Source organism: Lissotriton vulgaris, chromosome 9 (assembly GCF_964263255.1).
Source record: "Lissotriton vulgaris chromosome 9, aLisVul1.2, whole genome shotgun sequence".
NCBI classification, from domain to species: Eukaryota; Metazoa; Chordata; class Amphibia; order Caudata; family Salamandridae; genus Lissotriton; species Lissotriton vulgaris.
This window is the reverse complement of record NC_141697.1, coordinates 348,919,956-348,946,472: the sequence shown is the minus strand read 5'-3', so window position 1 is coordinate 348,946,472 and position 26,517 is coordinate 348,919,956. Positions and strand designations below refer to the sequence as shown.

The following is a 26,517-nucleotide window of genomic DNA, read 5'->3' as shown; positions in this document are numbered from 1 at the left end:
CCATCCCAAATGAAGCACTTGTTGTTAATTCAATGGTGACTTACACCAGAGATTTTCTAACCTCCTCTGCGAGTAAGGTACACAATATATTAGACATCAGTAGAGCTGGGGAAAAAATAAAAAACTTTAATTATTTTTACTTTACGCTTTTCAATGTCAAAAGGGGTATTGCATGCCCCTTGTTCCCATGCCCCTTGTTCCCACATGCATCTGGTTAAAAATGAACTACTTTTGCACAACATAGTACAGTAGTCTCTGTGTGCAAAACGAAATTACATCATATGATTGTAGCTACTCTAGACACCTCCTTTGATAGTCCAATTACTCGCACCCATTCAGAATTGGCATGTGATTAATGTATGCATGGAATAGATAATGCTTAGGACTAAAAGGAGAAATACACTAAGGTGCGTAAATTGAACTTATTCTATATTTGCTTCTGCAAATTTCACAAATGCCCACATTAAACATTTTTCTGACTGGCCTGTTTCAGCTTCAGATTAAAGGTTCAAATTCAAATTATTCACTGAAGAGGTAGCAATTGAAAGTGTTTAACTTTCACTTGACTGGGGGTAGCCAGCAATCCCCATGGAGACAAAATATCACAGTAGGCTGAAACAGTGAGTAAAGTGGCATTGTGATTTATGCAGTGCTTAGAGCAGGAATCCAGCTGTTAATCTTGACAACTGCTCAAGCAATTTGAATTCAGTAATCACCTATTGTGCCCAGATTAAGGACCTGATTTAGATATCGACTGGAGGGTTACTCAGTCACAAGAACGGCTATCCCATCCGCTGAAATCTAAATCCCATCGGATGTTATGTGATTTATTTTACCCAATATGAAGGAGTAACCGGATGTATGACGTTACAACGCATGCTTTTACCACGCGTGCCTTTACAACGTGGTTTTTACAACGCATGCCTTTACAACGCATAGTGCTTTGGGGCGCTGGATAGTGAATAGTTTAATTTACTATTCCAACTCCAGTCCCCGTGGATAGTAGGGAAGGTGTTGGATAGTAAATTAAACCTATTCCCTATCCTAGAGCGCTCCCCAGCGCAATGCCTTGTAATGGTTTGCGTTGTAAAAGTTGCGTCGTAATGGTAGTGCGTTGTAAAGGTTTCGTTGTAAAGGTTGTTTACCGGAGTAACCCATCCACGACAATCTTAATCAGCCCCTAAGTTGCAAATGAAAACACATAGGGCTTAAAAACCCCAATAGACAACTATGGACATTCTCTGTTCATCTACAACAGGCATCATCAACTGCAGCCTGCAAATTGAGAAGGCTCAGTTGTCTCACAAAGCAAGGAACTTAACCTTTCAAATGTTCTTCCCAGTAATTGCATCTGGATCCTTTAGGCTACAGACTTTGACTTGGAATGAGTTACATGCTTCCCAAACATCGGAGGGACTGAAATTATTTAGAAGTATCCCTTGGATTGAGGCATTTGACCTTCAAGCCAGAAACAACCATATGCTTCTACACTGCACATATGAAAAACTTTAGAGATATTTCCCTTGACAGAATAAACTTGTTGGACACCTGCAAACAAAAAAAGCAAAAGGAACCAGGAACCAACATTTTCACACAGAAAATACAATTGAAAACATAATACTTTATTTTTTGATTACCCAAAAGCTAGAAAACGTTCCACCGGGAAACAATGAGAACTGACAGCTCACTAGCATCCTAAGATTCATTCTGGTGTGCCAGCTTCGTGAGATCACTTGAGAAGTTGCTATTTTTCAAAATGTGTAAGAAATTACCAAATGGAATCTTTCTCTCAGCAAATATCTTTACAGGAGCCAGCAGTGGAAGGACTGCTTCAGGATACTATGAAATGCAACTTACTGCTGTGGAATAACATAAGAATCAGTTGCCATTAACAGTTGAAAAACTCATATAAATCCATAGTTGCAAGAAAAGACTATTGTTGTTTAAAAACAAAGATAAATACCCTTTTCCTATTCTTTTTCTTCCTTTTATCTCTACTGAGTGTCTGAACATGGTTAAGCCCAATCCGTGTACAGAACAAAATGAGCAGTCACACAGAACAGGCTGGACCATATTCATAAACGTAAATGTAAGCATGTAGATTTACACATTTGTAAATACTTTTGAACTTAGGTGTAGGTCTACACTTTTTCGTTATTCACCATTTGTGAGTGTAGGCTAACACCCAAGTGTTCACATACATATCTCCACCACTCAGCTCGGAAGAGCTCCGAACGCGATCCGACCGGAAAAAGTACAAGCCATACGCGTGTTCTCCGCCCGACTCGTACAGCTGTACGAGCGAGCGAGTACGATGCGAGCCACGCAAAATTCGCTGACCGAATTGTTTCCGTATCTGAACCGCTCCATACGTCTCGTCGGTAAGCAAAACGTGCAGTTCAATGGAGTCGATTTCTGACCGAGCCAGTAAGATGCACACGTCAGACAGCTGGTTCGAGCCAAAGTTTCCAGCTCGCAAAACATCCGGGAAGCTGCCTTTGGGGGTCCGCATCGGACCCCCCATCACCCGCAGCCTTACAACTCGGACACAGGGGGAGACCCAAGGGTCTCCCCAACACAGGCATGTATGGTGCGGATGACACCAACGTGTACCCACTGTAGATGGCACCCTTGTGCGAGACGTACCCAGTCAGTCAATGGGAGCCCATGTACGTGTCGTACGACCGGCTCACATTGACTTCTATGGGAGTCCGACCGAACCGAGTCCGGCAGCATGCGCCCGGATCGTACTCGCTTGGGCGGACTGCAGGAGTCCGGCTCGGGTGGAAAACACTCCGGATCTGGCTCAGCTGGAGAGCTTTCCAACCCAGATCGCACTCGGCTGCATAGTAGAGAGCTGCCTGGGAAAGTATAGGGAAAATATTAAACATTAATAATTAAAAATGTTACAAATACTTTAATGCAAAACATAAAGGAAAAAGAAATTATAATAATAATTTGTATCCAGAACTGGTAAAATAAAATGTTAGAGCACATTACCTCTTCACAATAAATGTCTATCAAATCATTAACTACATTGAATGTGTTAATTTATTTAATACATATTTTTTAATAAATGGTTAAAAATGTAAACCTATGATTTTAAATAAGAAGACTCATATTTTTTAAATGCAGTATTTAATATGTATTCTTTTATGATTTTTAATAGTAGACAGTGTTTTAAATACACATACACATATTTGTGTGTGTGTGTTTTACAGTACTCGTGAGTGGCAATGTATAGTGCTAGCTTACTTCAAGGTCGGCAGAAGTACATTTACTATTATTTTGTAACATTTAGAACTGTAGTAGTGGTCTGAGAATAGCAATGGTAATACTTTTTCTTGGGTGTGTAGTTGTACTAGCATGCCCCTCCCTAAGTTAATCCTTAACTCTCCCTAAACATCTCCTAAATTTTCCTAAATCCCTCCCATTTAGTAGAATGTATTCCCCATTTCCCAGTCATTCCTCCTGGTCCCATCCACATTTATTCTATAAATGTATACTTACGTGTCCACACCACTTTGGAAGATCTCACCCTGTAAAAATAGGAGGCAGCGGTCTCTGCATTTAGGGTTATGAATAGCATTTTGTAATATGTGAATAGTACCATTATTATAGTACTGATTTACATACTGGAAAATGCAGTTTGTGAATACACACCCATGTCTACAGCCTGCGAACAATGGACATTCCAGCAAAGGGGTCCATCCAACATCCTTACATAGTGGGTCTTACATTTCAAATTCATTTTGCTTCAAACCTTTACACCCTGAACACATCTTTCTGACTTTTACATCCTTAGCGGGGTCTTTTGGAAAGCTAAAGCTATTGTTAAGCATCTCACAATCACTGTGCACTAGGACTGTTATTATGATTGTTTTAATTTTTCAATAACATGGTACAAGACTGGTACATTCAATAGAAATTTGTAAAAATGTTGTAAAGTTTGAGGTATCTATTGAGAGGAGATCAATTGAAAAAAAAAGTTTCAGAAACTCAGTTCCTCCCAATAATCCTTGCCAATAACCTCATTGTTCTGGATTATCCACAGGTATCCGCACCACATTGCAGTGAAATCCTTAGTATTACATTCCCTGGGGTACACCAGACATGAAGAGCATGCCTCTGAATGATGTAGCTATTTTCTAAGAAACAACTGATGTTATATTTTTTTTATTATATATCCCAAAATGTAACATGTATCCAGCCATCTACGGATAGTACACATAGGTATGACTGTAACTCATCTGATTGGGTGATACAAATGTTAACAAGCCTGCATGTGAAAGGCCTGGTTAAAAGATTGCACCTAATCCAACCTGGGGGGGTCATCTTTTGCCGAAGATATGACTAATGATCCTCAGGCTCAGCAGGCGGGGGTGTTTCTTGATTGTGATTCGTAAGAGGCCTTCTTATTGAAGTAAAATGAGAAGGGAAAAAAAGTTACTGCTTACTTACAGACACATCTGGCATTCTGTTTTTCCTTTTTTTGAGAAAATTAAATGATAAATGTAGGCAAGTCAGTTTGGGAAAAGCACTGGTGCAGTAAACGCTTACAAATTGCAAAAATAAGAGCAGAGTGTTTTTGTATTTAGTATGAAGCTGTGGTCCACCGAAACCAATCAGTTTGAGGTCCTGAATACAATGGAACAGTGGGGTACTTTCACCAAGTATCAATATCAATGCAAATAGAATAGTCTCATTAGCGAAAGCCTTAAAGGCTTCAGTCAATGGGAGGATCTGAGACAATACACAACCTGTGAGAAAATCATAATTTCTGCCCTGATCAACCCCATGTTTTGACTGATACTGGTAGTAACTAACTCTGACTGCAGCCTGGACTCTGCTAGCCAAGCCCAGGGTCAGTGCTTAGATTAAAAAAATATATGGTAATTGGGCAAAATTACATTTGGCACTGACAGCCTACCTGTAAGTCCCTAGTATATGGTAAGGCATGTAGGTTTAGAGACGCCACCATCTTTGAGACACTTAAGTGTGCACTGCTGTGTTCTCTGCTGCCATTGTAAAAGTCAGCCCTGCTTTGAAAACTGCATTTAAATTGGCATTACCTACAAATTCGACTTTGGATTTAATGGTACTTCCAAAGTATTAAACCACTTTATTGTTACATATAAGTCACCCCTATGTCTACCCTAGGTGCCTGCAGGGTGGGGTGCAATGTAAAAATATGAGGGACATTTTAAAATATGTTTTTTATGTCTTGATGAGTAAAAAACTACCAATCTCGTTTTTCTCCATTGTAGGACATTAAGCTTGCTCCATAGGCTAATATGGGAATACTGTAATACAGTGTAACTATTGACTGGAGTGAGTTAAAATAATATTTCAATGACTTGGCAATGATAAATCTATCAACTTGCCGCTGTTGAATATATCATAACTAATGCAGAAAATAAGTTATAGAACTTTCTTTTCTGTGAGCCAAAATCTAGCATTCTAGCAGCCTCTCCTAATTGCCCAGCCCTTAACAGGTCTAGCCAAACTGCTTTGATTAGGTGATAAATGGCCTTCACAGAGACAGATGTCAGCTGGAGGGGGAGCTCTGCAGCTACAAAGGACATGCCAGGACGGGAGCTGGGTGAATCAAACTGGGCTTCAAAGGGAGCAGGACAGTAAAGAATCCCAGCCAGGCCTTCCCTCTCTTCCTGTGCACACCAGCCAGATGGCAGCCCCAAGCGTGAAATTCACAGGAGGTCTGGAAAGGGAAATGAGGCTTAACCAGGACTTACTCTCAAGGAGAGTGATTCTCCAATTTGAATTTAAAAATGCTGTGCTTTTTCGGTACAAGAAAACACCACACTTGGGAGGAAGATGTCATCCTTTTGGGTGCCAACCCATACCCCATTGGTTAGGGGTGCCCCACCCGCTTGTTGCCCAGAACATTGAATAAATATGTGAGAGCTGCATAGCAACTCGGATCTGCTGCCTGAAACCACAAGGAGACGAAGGACTGCCCTGCTGGAGCCACAGTCAGCACCCCAAAGGATTTCACTCTGAAAGACTGCTCCAACTGCATGCCGGGAACTACAGCCCTGAGGACTTTGCCTTGCTGCAAAAAGATTTAAGAAATGGATGCCCTGAAAGCAACAGGTTAAAAGAGCTCAGCCACCGCCACCACGCCATCTCCAACGGCCATTCGCCGCATATTCACTGCTGGCCTCATGCGCCCTGATCAACTCCATCTATGCGGATGCACACCTTCAGCTATGCCGATCAGGAACACCACGTCCATCAGGGTGTCATATTTGAACACTCGCTCGTTAGTGAAACACTCCGAGGACATTTTCATCTTGTTATCCAACACCAATCCTGACATGCTCCTGCTTACGGAAACTTGGCTAACATCAGAGTCCCTCCCAGATACCCTGGCTGCTTTCCCCCCTGATTATTACATTCTTCACGCCGATCGCCCCGGTGATCGGCCCGGGGGTGGGGTGGCAGCCATCATATCTAAACGCTTGAACTCTATCTCCTCTTACTCTCTTCCCCTCCCGGAGGTGGAGAACTTACTTATCAGTGTGCAAACTGACATCGGCACACTTACTTTCCTCCTCTTATACCGGCCTCCCCATTCTATGCCATCCTTCTCCTCCATTATGAGTGAACAACTGTCCACTCTGCTAACGCTGTACCCCAGCTTCGCCGTCTTTGGCGACCTAAACTATTGGTTTAACGACACTAATGCTGGCCCCCATGCCACAGAGCTCTTCGAGACTCTTAATAGTCTGAATCTTACTCAACAGGTCACCCAACCCACCCACATTAAGGGACACATCCTGGACCAGATTTGGACTTGCAATCTGGCCCTGTCTCCACCAGACATACTCCCCTGTGTCTAGTCCGACCATTACCTAGTTGACACCACCATCACAGTCGCCGGTCAGATTTCTGCCCCCCTGATGGCTGGTGGCCTCTCACGGAAATGGAGCACATATAACTCTCAGGGTTTCCTCACTGCCCTGGCCGACACCCGCCCAGCCTCTCACCCCTCTAATGACATCGACGGACTAGAACACGACATCGGCTCCTGGTTAGAATCGGCCAGTGACCTGTTTGCTCCCCTAGTCAAATTCCCCCGCACCAGGCATCGGAACTCCCATAGGTGGTTCTCTGACGACCTCAAGGCTCAGAAATTAAAAATGCGCCAGCTAGAACACACCTGGAGACGCGATTATTCCGATTCAGCCAGACAGTCCTATCTGGCCGCGCGTAAAGATTATAAAGCAGCCATCAGTTTAGCTAAAATGGAACACTTTTCCAACAGGATCTCTTCGGCGGCTGACAAATCTAAGGAGGTCAGAGTCTTGAACGAGCTAACTACAGATGACAGAACCTTCCCAGCCCAGACCCCCACTCAGGAGGCTTGCGACACCCTCAACTCTTTCTTCTTGGAAAAGATCACAAAAATTAAAAAGTCTATCCCTCCCCTTCCCCAGTCACATTCAGCGGATATCTCCTCTAATAACTCCTCGACTTTCACCACTTTCCCTGCTTTAGACCCTACTTCCCTAGCGGAACTTGCCACCCGCGTGAAATCTGGCTCCCTGAACGACTGCTGTCCACCATCTGCCCTGCGGAGCATATGCCTCAACCTGCCAGATTGTATCCTACATTTACTTAACAGGTCTCTTAGCAGTGGCCTTTTTCCACTTTTTTCAAGGAGGCCATCTTGGTGCCCCTCCTCAAAAAACGCAGCGCCGACCCCGCGGAGCCGTCGAATTATCGCCCCATCTCCCTCCTCCCATACTTCTCTAAACTAATGGAGGCCCACGTCACCCGCTGCCTGTCAAACTTTATTGAATCTTCCTGTCATCTTGAGCCTAATCAGGCCGGCTTCAGACCCGCCGACTATACAGAGGCCGTCATCCTCGACACACTCAGGAGCAACGCGGACGCGGGGCTCCCCCAAGCCCTCGTTCTCCTGGACTTGTCGGCCGCGTTCGACACGGTGGATCATAACATCCTTCTCCACCGTGTCGAGCAGGCAGGCATCCAGGGTACTGCTCTTGAGTGGGTCAAGTCCTTCCTCACTGGAAGAACACAGGCGGTCGGTCCGCCTGGGTCCCTACACTGCCCAAAAAAAACCCACGCCTTGCCGAGTCCCCCAAGGCTCCTCCCTTTCCCCGCTTCTATTTAATCTATACCTCCGACCACTGATTCAATCTCTTCTGAAATGGGACATCATCGTCTATAATTACGCTGACGATTTACAAATCATCCTCTCACTCAACTCACCACATGCCATCAATACGTTCCACGCAGCCATGATTCACATAGAACTCTGGATGAACCAGAACCAATTGAAGTTGAACCCCGGTAAAACTGAGCTCCTTCTCCCTGGACTCAGTCACGCCCACTGGGGCCCGCAGTTCTGGCCTCCGGAGCTTGGCTCTCCCCCTGTCCCGGCAAAAACAGTAAAGAGTTTGGGTGTAATCATTGACGCCGAACTCTCCCTCAAAGCCCAAGTTGGAGCAGTAGTCTCATCCTGCATGTACCAACTTCAGAGGATCCGCAAAGTCCGCCATCTTCTTCCCCCTGCGGCACTTACCCAAACTGTCATCTCACTTGTGCTCTCCCGTCTGGACTTTTCCAACTCCATTTACCACGGTCTCCCACAATTCCTGTTACATCGCCTCCAAGTCGTCCAGAATCAAGCGGCCCGCTTAATTCAGATGGCAATCGGCCAAGCCTTTGCTCCACAGCCTTCATTGGCTCCCAATAGACCAAAGGGCAGCCTTTAAGGTGGCATGCCTCACTTTCAAAGCCCTTCGCTGCTCTGGCCCCACGTTCCTCAAATCTCTCATCCGTCCTCATTGTCCAATACGTAACCTCCGATCAGCCCACCGTCATCTGCTAGTCACTCCTAAAAACAAAACCAAGAAATTCGGCGGTCGCCGTTTTTCCTACCTAGCTCCCGTGCTTTGGAATCTCCATCCTCTTTCAATCAAATCCTCCTTTTCCCTTCTGAACTTCAGGAAATTGCTAAAAACTCACCTTTTCCCTCCCCTTAGCTAGAATTCCGCTACTCATGCTCCCTCCTCACTCATTCTGTCTATTAGCGCCAGAAAGCTTCGGCGTCAGTGCGCTTTACAAATTGCACCTAAGATAAGCTAAGATACCCTCTCCCCAAGAAGTGCCCAGCCTGGAGTGTGTCTAGTGAATATTTAAGGATTTGGCCAGGTGCACTGAGGGAACTGTAGTCTTAACTTTCGAGAAGCAACTCAGAGACTCTGGATCCTTGGATTTCTGTTATGGATACTTCAAACCCTCAAAGAGAACTTCAGGAAGAAGTTCCAGAAGTTTGGAGCAACATTTGAAAAAAACTACATAAGGTGACCAATCGCGATGTTGAGAGTCAAGCCGACTACCTCGCACGTGACCTGGCCTGGATATCAGGATCGTCCCGCAGAAAGCTCTGTAGCTCAAGACTTAAAGGAGTTGACTTGGGGCCCCAGCTGAACCAAGCTGATGAAGCCGCTGTGAATCCGGCCTGCTGGAGAGGCCTGCTCAACGTTGAGAAAATACTCCAGAAAGGTTTCTAAGTGCAAAGGTAACCTTGTTTCACTGTGGCCTCCCGCTTAGTGTATCCGACCAGGGTTCCATCAATGTTGGCCTCAAACTTTGACTTTGTCCGAGTCAAGGGTGACCAGATGTCCAAAGTTGGCGCTATTGTTTTCTAAACACTAGGAAGTGTTTATTCTTTAAAAATTCATATCTCCATTCCCCTATATTGGATTTTTGTCATTTTGGTGCCAGTTTAATCATAAATATATTTCCTATTTTTATAAATTGGTTGTGTATTTGTATTGTGTGTTTTGTCTTACTTATTTATTGTGTTGGTGTTTTTAAATGCTCCTCACACCTGTATTCTAAGCTAAGCCTGCCTGCTTGTTGTTGGCTACCAGGGGTTGAGCAAGGAAATAATTTATTGAGACCTTGTCTGGACCTTATATTGCGTTGGTGGACTTACTGCTAGTGGTAGGTGCATATTAACCCCTACTAATGGTCAACCTTCCAACACACACCTAGGTAAGAGATTGATGGAGATGAATCCTCTACACATATCTCAATCACAAACATAGATGTCAGGAGTAAGGGGCTGCCACTCAGGGTGACAATAAATTTACAAATCAATTGTGTTATTATGTTGATCATACTGAGCTTACCCTGCCAAAGGCATGATTCACATGATGCCAAATACCTTTCCTGTTAAGTAAGTTATGGAAACTATTCTGTTAACACGTCTCTGTGCAATACTCTCTCTGGTGAATGGTTGTGCCTACATGTTAATATATAGCTATTCTGTCATTCAGTGTATTTGAACTATAGTACTGAGTGGCTTCTGTTACAGCACTCCCCTTGATGAATCTTTTACCACTGTTTACCAAATAGCAATGCTATAAGCTTTTTTTTTTTTAGACCAGTGTGATCATGTGTTTCTGTAGTTATGCTATAATTTGTTTGTGAAATGATTATGTTGATCTAGTACTTTGACACCTAAATTGTCCCTGTCCAACCTCACCAAAAACTCACAAAAATATAGCTATACGGGTTAAGAAGATACCACCCAGAAACTTCAGTGGGCTCACTTGATGGATCCTGTCTGGACTTATTCCGGTGTTTTAGTGTACTTTAAAACAAAAAAAGGCCTGCAGTTAGAAAAGGCCCAAGAGGGCAGAATAGCGCTTTTAAGTTTTTCTAGCAGCATGTGGATGAGCACAGGGGCTCAACGTGCAAAGTAATATTCTTTTTGTTGGTTCTACCATGTCAATCTTTACAAATTCAAGTATGATATATAAAAAGAAAATACTACATTTGCAATGCAGACAATAGCATTTTCATGTCTGCTATACCGTAAATGTATACATGAGATATTTTGATTTATTAGGTCTGTACCACCACAGACATTTTAGAAAAACTACCTTTTGTAATGCAGAAATAATTGATACTGTGTATGTGCAGCTCATAAGCAGTGAGAGGTCAGAGCAAGGTTTAAAAATGCTGATGTTGAAATCTTTTAATTTGCCCCTCTTCACAAACTAAACTTAACCCCTCCCCTGCGGATGATGGAACCGCTCCGTCATCAGCTGCGGTGGCGCTGTTCTGATGACGGAGCCGTTCCGTCATGGCCCGCCCGACGCTCCTGCGCGGCGCGAATTCCGCGCCTGCGCTGAGCATTCTATTGAGCAGGCGGCGCCATGACGGAACCGCTCCGTCATAAGCACAGCGCAACCGACGCTGGTGACGGAGCGGTTCCGTCACCAGCATGTGCCCGCCGCATTTCCGCCCCGCCCCCTTAGCACTGCGGCGGAATAGCCACCGCAATGAAGGGGTTAATAAAAAGGCTGTATCTTCTACTATCGTTATCATACTGTGTACTAAGGCAGTAGTGATTCGATTATATCTGCTGTGATAAGGGACCACAATGAACAGTCAAGTGGCCCCTGTGGCAGTAGTGAAGTGTCAAAAAAAAAAGCCAATGTCAGGCTGCCCTGTGCCAGTGTTCTTCCTACCCAGGAGCGGCTCGTGCAGGTAAGTGCGGTGGGGAGGTAGGGCGGATGGGGGGGACCCGACAGATGATGAGGGTAAACTAAATAAATAACACATTTTCCCTCGTAATTGTCTGTTGAGTGCTTCCCCCACCCCACCCTTACATGGGCCACTCCTGTTTCTACCTCTGTTTATTATCAAAACCAATACACTGGCCTCCAGGCACCTGTCGTCCACTGCAGCATTAACAAATTGCCCGAAAAAGGCAGAGAGTGTGGTTCAGATTTGTCGGATGCCAAAATTCATTAGGTGACATTTGTAGGTCAAACCCAACTTAACAGGAAGACCTTGAATATTCCTGAGTCCATTTAAAAAATTTAGGAATTAGCAATGTGCTGTTTCCCATTGATTGACATTGATACAGTGAAAGATACTGATTTCTAGATTCCTTTAGTCTTTTTATTTTTTGTGTATATGTGAGCAAATGGCTTCATTTCATGAACGTGATTTAGAGTTTCCATTTCTTATTGTTTTAACTACATTACATCTTTGATGTGTTGATACATGCACCCATAGCATCACTCTCAGATTAAGTCTGTAGTGCAGCACACACTACCTAACACTGAGACAAGGGCATTGATCTAGCCTGGCAAGGTTACTTTGGGAGCTTAGCTACTGCATGTATTAAAGCCTTTACCAACCCTACCCTCTGGGTCTATAAAGAGGAATTCTGACAACACTTTTCTCTCTACCTTACTAGTGTAAATGTAAATGTAAATGTACAGGAATTTATATAGCGCAAATCACCGAGCGGTTTCTAAGCGCTTGCTTAGGGAACCCGTCCTGGTATTCCCCTGTGAGATAACCCCTGCAGGGTATCCGCAAGGTGAAAGCCAGGCATCCCACCACGAGGGGCCGTTATGGAGATTAAGCAAGCTATTGCCCAGAGTCGCAGAGTGTGAACCTGTGAATCAAGTAGGCACCGGAGCGAGAATTGTCAAGTCCATGGACATTTTTAGAACTCAAGACCCCGCCGTGCCGGGAATTGAACCCTGGTCCCGGGCTGACCTCTGCTTCCAGGTCTGCCTCCGCTAACCAGTGAGCCACACTTCTCCATAAACTAGTGTTTACTTGATGTGCCTTAGGGCCTGATTACGAGTTTTGTCGTCCTGGAGTGGTCCCCCACGCCAACGCCCTATTCCAGAACCAACAACCTCGACTGCCAGCCGGCCGCCAGATTACAAGTAATCTCGTGGTTTGGCAGGCTGTCCTTTGGCATTCCCATGGCAGTGCCTATGAAAAAGTGCTGGAACGGGGGGTGAATGTACATAGAGGGGACACAACGTGTGCCCCCCTACAGTAAAATGTAAATTGATACTTGTATAGCGCACTACTCACCCGCAAGGGTCTAAAGGCGCTTGCACGAATACCGCTGTGGAACCCATCCTGGCTTTCCCTGTGAGGCGTCCACTCCTGGGCACCCCAAGGTGGAAGCCAGGCATCCTTAGCGTTGTGGGGGCCGTTGTGGAGATTAAGCAAGCTATTGCCCAGAGTTGCAGAGTGGGACTCCATGATTGGAATAGGCACCGAGGCGAGAATTATCAGGTCTGTGGAATTTTGAGCTCAAGACCCGCCGAGGCAGGGAATTGAACCCTGGTCTCGGGCTAGACCTCTGCATCAGGGTCTGCCGCTCTAACCATTGAGCCACACTTCTCCAGTCACTCCTTAGCCCTGAGGCAACAAGGGGCCCTTTAGGACTCCCTTTGTTTCTCACCGCCACAGTTTTCATGGCAGCCTCACTGTCATGAAAACTGTGGTCATGAGGAAACTCCTAATATGCTTGGCGGTGCCACAGCGACAAGCATATTAGAGCATCTGACCACCATGCCACCGCCAGGGATCGTGGATCGCTAGCGGTTGCAGCGGTCTTGTGAAGGTGGGACCGCCACACTCAAAATGCAGCAGTCCTACCGTCAGTGCGGCGGTTCCCGCCACTCCTCCGCGAGTGTACTCTCAATCAGGCCCTTCGTAGGAGCAAACTAAACCAGGGGCATCCATGTTTATTAATCAATACCATTCCTTGAGAATTCAAGTCTCTACTATATTGCTCCATCTATTGCATGTAGTAGGAATAATATACCTGCCAATCCACTCTATCTGTCTCTGATTTAGATGTTTTAGGAGTGGGCATCTTTAAACAATGACATCCAATAAATGAAACAGGCCAAAGTGAGAATACAAAGTAGTGTAATACTCTTCACAGCCACACCCCTAGTTCAACACAACTAATGTATGTTCCTCTGAAATATAACATTGAATCCAGAGGGGAAAGGTAACGAGCCAATGGGAACAGAGGGGTTCATTTGATTTCCTGCTAGAAAGCTGTGGGTCTGCAATTACTCGGGTCTAGGTCTTTGAAGATGACTAAAAGGGATGAGTGCAGGCTCTTAGTTTGCCAAGGACAAAGTGAAGAGCCAAGTAATAAGTCATGCAAGCCTGACATGGAACTGAACCTACCTAAAACGTGCCCATCTTACAGGGGGCAAGCATGTTGGGGCATCTCTGTCACACTTCTCCATTTTCTACTGAAGGTGCCTCGTTGTCATGCTTCAGTTCTCAAAACACTGGTTTTCTTTCCAATTTTTCAACTAGACACCTCCATCCCATAAGGTCATTAAAATTCCACTACTACTACTACTACCCTGAAGCAGGTACCCAGCCACTGTTCTACACCAGAAGATGCTCTTACTTGTCAGTCATCACAGTAGGCTGGTCATCGGAGAACTCCTCAGGAGCAGGCACAAACATGCTGACTATGCTTGGGGCAGACAGCAAGCTGGACTTTGTGGCGCCTGTAAAGTAAGGCAATAAAAGACATTCTTACCATAAAGGAAAAATTGGAAATGATTTGAATAGAAAAAGCAGGCATTCCTAAACACCAGTAGAAGCACACCATGAATGAGGCGCAGACAACCAATGGCCTTGCTTGATGTCTGGTTGCAGAGGAAACTTACAAAGCTGCATAATTAACATTGTTTATTAAATAAATTACGAATCATTCACCAGATTTGCTCACCATCACTGGAGCACTGTGTGATATTACAAAGGGGCCTGGTGTTGCTTTACTTTACACCGAAAAACACTCCGCAAACTGAACCAATAGGAGAGCTTTATTTATATCGCTCAAAATGTATGTATTTCCAATAATTAGCATTGCATTTTCTATAGTCACCTTTATGGAAACCAACAGCTATGATTGTCCTTATTACTTGTCTATACCTGCTGTTGGTCGTTAGTGTGCACTTTCTATTCTGATTGCACCTTGTTGGGGGCACTCTACAATCAGAGACTAATGCCTGCACTGTGTGACATGTTCATCCCTCAGTGGAACGTTACCCGGGGCGGTAAGTGAAAGGTACACTTACCGATCTGGATATAAGGAATGCTGGTCCTCCCCATGGACACTTCGGAAATGCTGCCAAGCACCTCATGTGCAGCTTTCTGTTCTTCTTGAGAAGAAATGCAGAAAAAGAAAGAAATCAATCCTTAAGGAACTGGAACACTTTTGAAAAATAGAAGTTCCACTTTTTCAGAATGGAAAGTTAGAACAGGAAGCATATGGTTTTGTAAAATACAATCAACTACATATCCCCTGTTCCTAGGAAAAAGAACATGGAATGCTCTTCCTCCTGAAATCAGAACTAGCCCCTCGACCACCTCATTCAAAAAAGAAGTCACAGGATTGCTCCTGAATAGCTACCTGCAACAATGCTCCTTGAAGCCACCCAAACGAAGATGTATTTCTTGTCTACAGATCTGGCCTAACTTCCTACTATGCAATGTTTTGTTACTCTATATCTATTATGCTACTGCTGTTCTTATTTTGCATTTTGTTTGTTTAACTTCTTATATGTTCAGTATCTTCACCTTCACCTGATTACACTCCAGAGTAGAATAAGTGCAGTATGGGGAATCAAGGACAGGTGCTGACCGGTCTATCCCTGAGACATGCGTAAAACTCACACTTCGGCTTTAGAAATCAGTAGTCAGCACACTTCACAAGCGTTTTATGTTCCTGTATATGTTCATGCAAATGGAACAAGCAAGTACAGTTGTTTAAGCCTCCTTTTTCTCCCTCCGTGACACTAGAAAAATGACATCATTTCTACAGCCAGACAGTGGTTATAGCATTAGTTCTTTCGAGAATGCACAACTGCAGCCGGATTTATTCTAACCTACTTGGAAAAGTTACAGACTGTGCAAATTGAGGCAGCCCGATTTATTATGAAGATCCCTAGACACGGTTCAATCTCCCGAGCCATCAACAGTCTTCACTGGTTGCTAGTGAGAAAACATTTTGGGCCAGATGTTTGACCATAGCATTTTGCGGCTCTCAAATTGCGGCAAATTGCAAGTCGTAATTTGCGAGTCACAAAATGCTATGTACAACATTTTTTGATACACTGTTTGCAATTCCCAATGGGCTCGCAAATTGCATGCCTCATGAATATTAATGAGGCTGTCGCAATTTGACAACCCATTGGGAATGGCTAGCACTCCCAGGGATGGTGGCCTGCTGCGGTCAGCAGACCACCATGTCTGGGATTGCTTTTAAACAAAGCAGTGTTCTTTTTAAATGCAGCCCGTTTTCCTTAAAAGAAAATGGGATGCAAATCAAAAATAGAAATGAAACTTTTCCATTTAATTTTTTAAGGGCAGGCATTGGTCCCTGGGACCGCTGCCAGCCCTTAAAAAATATTTGCACATGCATTCACAAAGGGGAAGGGGTCCCCTGGATTCCCCTTCACGTTTGCGAGTGTTTTACCACTCTTTTGGCAAGGGTGGTAAACTGTGAGTGTTTTGCAACCACAAATGCAGTCGCAAAACATTCATACATAGGTTCTGGAGTTGCTATTAGGAAGGCATGCCCTTGCAGCGCCCCTTCCTAATAGCGAATTGCTAACTCTATTTTGTGAGTCGCAAATTGTTTGTGACTCGCAAAATAGGGTTGGTACATGGGCCGCGCGTTTTTTGCGGTTGCAAACGGGCCTAAAACCCACTTGCAACCACAAAAAATGGTCGTACATCTGGCCCATACTCTTTAGGGGACTCTACAGCCTAAAAGGCTTTGCAGGGCCCGATTTAACCGAGAGATAGACTCAGATAGTATTTTCCAAATAAGACTCTCCATTCGAGCTAAGGCCCAGAACTGATTGTTCCCCCTCACAAACGAGCCACCTGGGGAGGAAGGAGCCTGATACGGTGCACAGCATTATACTGGAATAGGCTCCCCTGGGAACTAAAAAATGCAACCTCTCTGCTTAAGTTCAGGAAGGACCTAAAGACCTGGCTTTTCACCCTGGATCTTCGAGTAGCTTATTCTGGAAAGCATACAAATGTTCCTCTGTCCCTTCTGTCAGAGGTAGCACCAAGACGCCTCCAGGCAATTGTTAGCCCTTTACAAAATGTAATCAAACCATATCAATTACATAAAAGCAACATATAGCAGGATATAAGCATTGTTGATGCCAATAGGTCTGGTTTATACCTGAAATAAGTAATTATTTCATGCTCTTTGTCACTCATCTTTGCACTCATGCATACATTCATTGACCCACTGATTTATTAATGCAGTCTACTATCCACAATAAAATACCCATATGAATTCAAAAAGCATATACATAATAAATCAAAAAGAAAGCATACCACCTAAATGTGACGTGCATATGATTAAACAATAAAATGATCAATGTAGTTTTCAGCTGTCTTAGAATAGTAATGTACATAATGTATCATTGTTTTAAAGTTCCAACAAGGCACCCTATTCAGATCATATTGGAGTGGTAAAACATTAATACACAATGCAAAATCCCATTCCAAAATGGCTGCTCAATAAACATCAAATGGATCTCCATCTTGAAGCAGTGGCAATGTGGGATGAGGTGCACTAAAGATGACAAAATGTAGGGCAAGCTCCCAATAACAGTCTGAGGAGCAGAACAATCCTCTGAAAAATAAATGAAATAAAACAAAAGCCAGACAGAAATTAAATTGGACTTATAAAAGAAGAAAATGGAAAACTAAACAACTAGTTCACCAGCCCTGGCACCGAAATGCACTCATTTTCAGGCAGTTGTGCACAACATGATCAGGCAAAATACCATCACTCACAGGGCTTCTCCCCCATGCTATATGTTTTCGTGGGTCGGAGCTAAATGTGAATGGCATTCAAAGAGACCATTGGCAGAAGAGTAATGATCCAAAGCCTATTTATGTATGTATGCATTTGATTACGAGAGCCTGGCAGACGACTCAACCTATCAGGCCCTCATAAAATAGTCTTGCAAGGGTTATTAGAGTGTAAATCTTCTTTCCCTAGGGTTTGCCAATAGGGTAGGCAGCACTAAAACCCTTGTCTACTAAAATTATCGGTGACATTCCAAGTAAATTAATATGCGTCTATCGGCTCTTGGTAAACAATCCAGCAGTTAAGGCCTATTGACCTTAACATACTTTTTCACAATAAATCCATCAACCCTACTGAGTTTTCATGATGAACAGTTTGGACCTATGACATCTGGCAGATCTTTCCACAAAGTGCCAATCAGGCCTGTCACCTTTACCCCAAAACCCCTGCCAACTACTGTAATCTGTGGGATTCCATGTAACGAAATATCTCCCTACCAGCTTTAACCACATTCCACCTTTACATATGCTTTTCACAATAAATGCAACAAGGCTACTGCCTTTGTAATTACTTTTGATAATCGATAGACCAGGACTTTATCATTGATCATTGTCTTATCATTTTTAGTGAATGCAGTAATGTCATGCTGAGTATAAGCTTATCGCAAGGTTGTCTGTCAGAATCCTGTTTTACAACGCTGCATTAGTATGAACGCATTGTTACGACGTGTTCCTTTAGCACGCATGCTACGACGACTAGCCTTACGGGAGCGCTGGACTTTGGAATGGTATAATTTACTATTCCAACTCCAGGTGGCGCAACAGTAGAAAAGATGTTGGACTTTAAACCCAATACCGCTCCACCAAGGCAACCCTTATAGCAAGTCTTTGTAACGGTGCGTTCGTACTAATGCCGGCATTGTAACGGCACAGCGTCATTCGGGCTTCGTAATAATGGATGCCTCCCTATCCACAGTGCAAAAGGTGCACTATAAGCACTTATTTCAGCAGAAGCATGTAACTTCTCCCCAAATCAAATGTTGTTCTAAAGAGAATCAATGTGTGGGCAGAACCAAAGTTCCCTCTCTCTGTAGCGCCTCTTAAAGCTCATTTTCTGTTTATCACATAAGGTCAGGCTACAGCTACGCTTACAAACCAGACCTAACAAGCCGTTAGGGAAATACCACAGATGTCATTTGTATTGAATGAGGGATATTTACTATGTTACCTCACGAAACAGTGTCAATGTTTGTGTTATATGCACTTTATGCTTAGTAACAGTCTAGGCAATCCAGATCTTAGGCTTTGGAAGACAGGTGGCATAGCCTAATTTAGAGTACAGTGGATGGTCCATCAAACCACAGTCTTCATGTGAGCTCTGTCAACAGTAATTAATCGAGCTATAAATCATTTGCAGTCAGCAAAGCACTGACTCACTTGGTGGAGCAACAAAGCAACCCTGTAAGGAAATGCATGCAGTGCTATGCTTAGCAAACCAACCAAATAGCAATCCAGTTAAACACAGGAGAGAACATTAAGTAAAAAATAATAATTTTTCAATGGAAAATTGGTACACAAATGATGAAAATAATCGAAATAGTTCTTATATAGTACTTCAAACCACATTTCAGTCATTTCTAAATATCGTAGATAAAAGGTGTTACGGTTACATAACCTAACAGTACTTAATTTAACAAAAGGATGGAATGCTGAGTCACCTTAAATTGAAACACATAAACGGACAAAAAGTTATGATAAAAAAAAAAATGGCACCTCAGAAAACAATTTTACGATGTGAGAATACAGTGGAAATGTATCCAATAGTATTTCAGAGAGTTAAACTTAAATTAGACACCTTTTCTGCCGTTCCACAAGTGCAAAATGTTAAAGACAGCCTGGTGGTTATAAGTGATGGATTGTACAATAATACATATGGAAACTTGTGGACTAAAAACAGGTGCACCAGGGTTTACTTGGAAACTTCAGAGAGCAGGGCTCCCACTAACCCAAAATGTCTTGCAGAAATGGTCTTTGAAGTTCAAACATCCGGTTGAAAAAGATCCAAGCCAGACATAGTCACAAAGTAATTGGTGCTCAAAAATCTTCTGCAGAGCAAACATGATGGCTGCAATTTACATTGCTCCAGGTAGGAGGAAAATATGTTTGATCAATAAGGACGTTTTGATTCAAAAACTCTAAGCCTGACAAGGTAACTTTTACATTTTTCTGGGGCTCTAGGCACTCAGATTGAAGTCACAAAGAGTAAACAACGATAGCTCCACAAGGTCTGCTTCACTTTTAAAATCTCAGAGTTAACTTCTAGTGGCTATGTTTGAGTTAGACCTGGTTGCTAAAATATTGATACATTTCACAGTTTGAAGATGGAGGTTTCTGGTTTGAAACATAAATGCAATTTCATCTGCCAGACCAGGGATTCTTGTTTCTTAATCTTTGAGTATAATTATCTAACAGCCCCCACCATTAGTCATATTGACCTTTGTTAGATGACAAGGAGGCAGGATAACATGCTGTCATTTACATCAATTACCATGAACAGTGAAATCTAATTGGAGCTTCACAAAAATCAACACATGAGGTATATCGGCACTAACTTTCATCCATCGTCATGCCGCGACGGAGTATGACTATGGCGAAGGAGGACGGCTTTTTGAAGGTCCATACTTAGTGTATGGGATAACATTTATAACCCATCATGGATTATTATTTGGAGTACCACAGAGGGCTAGATATACTGGTAATAAGGTTGTGTCTGCGAGGAAATCCAGATATAAGTAATATTGAAGAAATCTCTCAGTGCTTCATCTACACAAACCCCATATATCCATGACATAAAGGAGCACTGAAGAAGAGGTCCTGGAGAAGGTGAAGGCCACTAAAGCATGCGTTGGCCATGTGCTGACTCCTTTGGCCAAGACAGATTGATGGAAGAAGCAAATTGGGTCTCCTCACTGTGTCTCTATGAGGAATTCTGGAGACTATGAAATAGTGTGTGGAGGATGTGATATTGAGTGATTGGTGTGATTGGTATGAATAGTATGGATGCATAATTAAGGGTTTGAGGTTTTTATTTTAACTCTTCTGGCTAGAGACTGAAAAAATCGTTACTATGGAATATTGTTCGTTCAATGTAAATCTCGATATATAAGAAGCAATTTTGTTAAATTCATAAATCAATGGAGTTTATTCATTTTATTGCTATGAATTTTATATGAATATTAAGTAACTAATTAAATAAAATGAACATCCTTTGAAACATAGTGGGTTAGCAACAATCAAATGGACTGATTCATGGTAAAGTAATCGGCTAGTGTTTTAAAAAAAACATTTTTTAACAGATACTGATTTGTTCCCCCTTTCCTGAGTCACGAGATATATTTTGGGGGTACCATTCATAGATGGTTCCAGGAAGGTTTACACTCTATGACCAGGCTGTATCTCAGCCCATTACAAACATCAGTTTCAATAAAATCCAACTGCATTCTGTTAAAACGTCCTCCCGATTTACCTATGTGACCCATGGTTACAGGGGTTCTTCTCCCTACACTCATTTGCTGACAGGTCGCACATCTGTAGAATAACTCCTCACCTAAAACTCTAAATCAAAGATTAAACCAATGTTGCCTCAACAGTCTCACCGTGGCATTCCTTCCTATGTGTGCAGGGATATGACAATGTCTCATCAGGGGGAATATTTGGCTATCAGGCATCACAGGTCTCCCATCAGCTTATACCCAGGTCTCATTTGTGTTCTTAACACGTCCTACTCTGACTCATCCTTGTTGCTCTTCCAAGGACGCTTCCTCCTGCAATCTCTTGATTTCCTCCCAAGTATCAGCTGCTGACAACAGCAATGAAAATACAGTTTTCTCATCAGATTCATTTGCATACTCTTCATTAAATGTGCATGCCACAGTTGTACAATTCTGAGTTGAAGCGATTGACTCCTTGTACAATAATGACAAGGAGTCAATCTCTTTAACATTGCAATATCTATCCATGAACTTGGATCATCCGGAATACCTTATCCAACACCAACTTCACCTTGTATCATTGGACCTCCACTCTGGTAAACAACAACTTGCATTACACTAACATTACCTACATACTGCTGATTCCTTTTCAGCTTCATTTCCCGTTCATAGCTACAGTGCTGGACTTGGCCCTCTTTTCAGGGTCGTCCCTGAACTTTTTGCTTCCTCCTATTTTTTTTTCTGAAATGGTGTGTCGTGGGGCTGAGCCTTGCATTCACACAGTGTTAGGTTGACATGAGCTTATTAGAAGTTTAAACGCCATTTTTCCTTTCTGCTGCCTTTTGCACACAGCACACACTTTATTAATTGTTTAGAGTTTAGCAGAGTGTTTTGCTTCACACGAGAATAACATGTTTTTCTACATAAGTAGCCTTGCTTGGTAAGCTTAGTCTGAACAGTGAGTGCCGAGACCTTTAAGGTTATTTCAACACTGTGGTTATTGTTCGGACTGATCAGCGCACGTTCTAGACATAACACATATGCAGCTGCGGTCACCTCTGATTTTGGCGCGTTTAATAATGCACTGCGTAGGCATGATCACACACACTTTGAGAACATTTGTTTGCTGAGAGCTTGTGCAGAATTTGATGTGATCCACTTCTGCTAATACCATAGGTATGGGGCCGCCTATGTAATCCCAGGCGACCTTCTGTAGTTATAAAATAACCTAATAGCAAGGGAGGGTGAAATATAGGTATATTTTAAGCCTGTTTCCATTGAGCATTATAACATGCTTTCTCCCTTTGTATTTTATGGAATAGTGACTATGCGGACAATCTTGTTTCTAATAATATGTCTGCTTGTAGTAGCTAAAGTGCTGCACATGAGAACACGGCGTTAGAAATAAATATTTCAAACTTGCACGTGTCTCTTTTAACTCCCTGCTTTGGACTGGTATGAGAGTATAACGAAAGAGTGTTCATGTTTTCCACATTGCCTGAGGTGACCTAAGTTGCATGTTCTGGGTTGTCTAATCATTGGTATTTTGGAAGAGCCAATGTGACACTGATGCTAGTCTGGTAGGGGACGTTGGGTACTAAGGTGAGTTTTGGCACACCCTAATTCACTGAGGTCCCGTGTTTCTGTGCACAGTTCTGTGTAGGAGCAGAAACCCTGCAACATGTGTTGGAGCTTCTAGGACTCTGGGCACTGTATCCCTGCTGTCCAATGTAAAGTGCATGTGCTCTCTAGGGTAAAACATGGTAAGATTGGTATACACCTGTTTGACTTATTTAATTTACCTATCAGTCCCTTGTAAAGTGTTATCTCAGATACCCAGGGCCAGTAAATTAAATGCTACTGGCGGGCATTTGTTTGCTGTAACACTGGTGGGCTTGCAGCACTTCTTGGTATATTGGAATAGTGGTAATAAACGCTGTGTAATGGTGTGCGCAGTTTTATTGTCACTAATTTAGAAATGCCACTTTTAGAAGTGGGCATTTTTGTGTGCTTTGTGTCTTTGTGCCTGCCTGATGTATATTGCATGTCTGGCTCTGGAGTCACAGGGGCTGGGAAGGTGCAGTGACTCCAAAGGGGCTGGGTGAGTCAGCGCAAGGCTGAATAGGCCCACCTGCATTTGGAGTAGTGGGAGGAGTAGCACCTGACCCTGAATACGAATGTGCCTGCCTTCTATAGTGCGGGCTCCGCCCTCCTGTGGTGTGTCTGGGGCCAGAGCCTACACTAACAAAGGAGATTGTGGTGCACTGTAAATATGTTTTCAAGTGCCACCCAGAACCGGTTTGAACTGGGTTTAGCCCTATGACATGGGGTAGAACAAAGACATTCACCATATGAATATTGGGGCTATGACCCCCTTAAGTTGTTGAACTTTGTGCTTACTGGCAGAGAGGACTGCTAGATGTCCAGAGGAACGGCTGTGGCACCCAACTGCTGTCCTGCCTGTGCCCAGCTCTGCCTATGGAACTGCTAGAGACCGGTGGATCACTTCTTTTCTGCCTCTGAAATGTGCTGGGTGAGCGCTGAAGTTCACCCTTCTGCCACAAAGGATCACTGACTCCTTGCCCTGCGACGTGGGCAGCACAGCGGTCTTCTTTGTGGCAGCGGAAGGGGAGGGGAGAACTGAGGAACTGGAGTGTTCTCTCCCCCGGGTTCAGGCCACGGCACTGACTGCGGCCACTGGGGCTTTGGTGCGGGGCCCCAGGCTGACCCCCAACGTGGACGGCAGAGAAGAACGCAAAACCTATGGAGACAGCACTCCGTGTTTTTACCCCAACACTGGAAGCCAGGCAGAGGCGCAGCCTGGTTGTGGGCGGGGCTTAAATGGACTGAGTCCCCGAAAGTAACCTCAAGAGCAGAGAGAAGTCGCTTTGTGCTGTGGGTTTGGCCAGCGAGGCCTGATCAGAGTCTTAACATGCAGCAGGCGCAGAGGAGTAGACCGCGCCGTGAGGAGAAGCTGCAGTGCAGGAAGAAGCCAACCTGGCTACCCGGAGTCACGGCTGTTGCCAGGCCACCTTAGGGAGAGTCCACGTAGGAACAGCATCATTAGCCGCACCTAGCAAAACAGTTGGCCAACAATGCCGAAAGGAATCCCCGGTACGAGGCGGTGCCTGGAGCTAAATGGAGAATAGGGGAGTCTTCTGCCCCGAGGTCCAGTGAGGAGCTTCCCTTGGCAGTGGTGAGTCTCAGGTGCCCCTTTCAAGGGAGGGGGCAGCACTGTTGTTTTCCAGCCCGAGGGGCCATTGGATGTCATCACCTGGGTGCTGTTGTACCACTAACATTATTCCCTCATCTGTTTACACCGTCGAAGGTGCACTGCATGGTTGCAAGCAGCTGCTTGCTGACCGCATGTTGGGGGCATTTTGGAGTGACATCACAGGGTGAGCTCAGTAGTGACCACACATGTCCTGGCTGCACCAGGAGAGCTAGTGTGGAGACTTGCTTGCCTCATGACCAGGGGAATAGGTTTCTGTTATTTATAGGCTATTGTGCTATATACATAGTACGAAGGGTTAGTATTACCAGATCAGCCTGATGTAATGTTGTGTCACCGGGTGCAGTTTATGCCCTGAGGTGCTACAGGAAGCCTGCGGGCTAATGTGCAAGTAATGTGTACCTGGTGCACTGTAGGCATGATGTGTTTATAACGTGTACACACTGCTAGTAATTACTATGATGCAAGACTAATGTGTATGCACAATGTTTAATGCTACTGTGATGACGCTTATACCTCATGATTTATGCATCCTGTGTTTATGCTACGTACAATGTCTACCAGTAGTTACTGGTTGTTTTCACTACCTGTGAGTGGTGATGGTGATGACAGAGGCCAGTTGGCACAGTTTATATTTGTGATTGCGTTCTAATGTGTGTCATGAGTAATACAGTAATAAAGACATTTTTTTTTTAAATAACCTTGTGTAGAGTTTCTTTTGTGGTATGCCTAGTGTGTGGGTCTGGTGTGTGAGTGTGCCTCTGGGATAATCCTGACTGCTCTGCCAAGCTACCAAGGGGATGAGAAGGGGTTATCTTCGGTGTGTAACTCCCTTGCCCTGCCTCGAGTGGTGGTTTCACCCTGTCTTAGGCGCTTGCCCTAGCCAACCAGAGATCCCATTTCTAACATTGGTTGACCAGCGGTGAGGATAGGACTTGCGTTTTCAGTACCACAGCAACGCATGGTTGCACTACAAACTCTGCATTTAGACAATCACATACTTTGGGGATTTCTCCTGATTTTGTTTTTCTCCTAAATGTGTCATTCTTTTTATTGTGTACTCTTGCTTCAGCTCAGATGCCTAGGTCCCTTGTTTTACACTGTGGGTTGTGTATCTTGCCAAGATGGGGTTAATCTATAATGAGGATGACCTATTGGAGTACACCCGGGAGGAGTAAGAGGAATTCTGCAGAGGAGGATACCAATAGTAGGTAACATCCTCAGAAAACTGTTCCATTATGAAGCACTCTTTAGGGGAGAACCCTTAGAGAGCTGGGGGACCTGTCTGATTATCCCTCTGCATACCTAAGTGGTGGTTTTGAGGGAAGGCCTGAGAAGTCTGAAGAGGAGGAAGAAAATGACAGGGCAGGGACGCCAGTAGATTTAGAGGACCCCGTAGAGAGAGAGTCCCTTGCTGGGTTCAATGCCGGGGGCAGTACCCCAGCCCTTTCCCTGTCCCCAGAGGAGTGGGCAGATAGAAGGGAAGAAAGGGAGCACCAGCTGGAGCTAGAGAAGCTCAAATTGGAGCATGCCAAGCTGGGTGCAGAGCTAGTGCAGCTAGCAGTGGAGGAGAAAAAGCTAGAGACTGGAAGGTTCGTAGTGCAAGAGAGGATGGTGGAGGCAGAGAGGGCGTCACCAGAGAAAAGCTGACTCGTGAGGATATGTCCCCTGAGTGTAGTTTTAGTGATCTGGATTCACCAATGAGGGTGGGGTCCGGTGGTGGCAGCAAAAGTGAGTCCAGTGTAGGAAGTTCCACTCCCAAATCCCAGAACATGGTACCTAGTTCCCAGGAAGAGGGTGTCACCTGAAGGGTATAGGTTGAGGTTCAGGGGCAGTAGGAAACCAGGCTCACCAGTCTTGAGGGGAGTTTGTGGATGAATGTTGTGATGCACTGGAAGGTTGGATGAGGGGTAGCACAGCGAACAAGTCTGAAGGCTGTTCGATCTGATTGTCAGAGAGCACATGTTCCATCGTTGTTTTCCAGGGTTACGCCAACATGTGTTGGAGTAAGTTCTCTGATCCCAGGGAGCTTGCATGGGAGGCAGACCTCTGGGTGAGTGCCAGAGGGTCTGAGAAGGCATTGGGAAGTGAACC

General features: G+C 44.2%; 1 protein-coding gene across 1 annotated transcript in view; it reads right to left on the bottom strand.

The window, feature by feature from the left end:
• The window catches only part of UNC79 (unc-79 subunit of NALCN channel complex), a 644,685-nt gene that overhangs the window by 164,770 nt on the left and 453,398 nt on the right, over nt 1–26,517 (bottom strand). Inside the window, exons 35-36 of the mRNA XM_086937713.1 lie at nt 14,940–15,023; nt 14,264–14,366 (exon numbers count right to left, since the gene is read on the bottom strand). Coding sequence (XP_086793839.1) covers nt 14,264–14,366; nt 14,940–15,023 — 187 coding nt within the window. The remainder of the gene's footprint in view (nt 1–14,263; nt 14,367–14,939; nt 15,024–26,517) is intronic.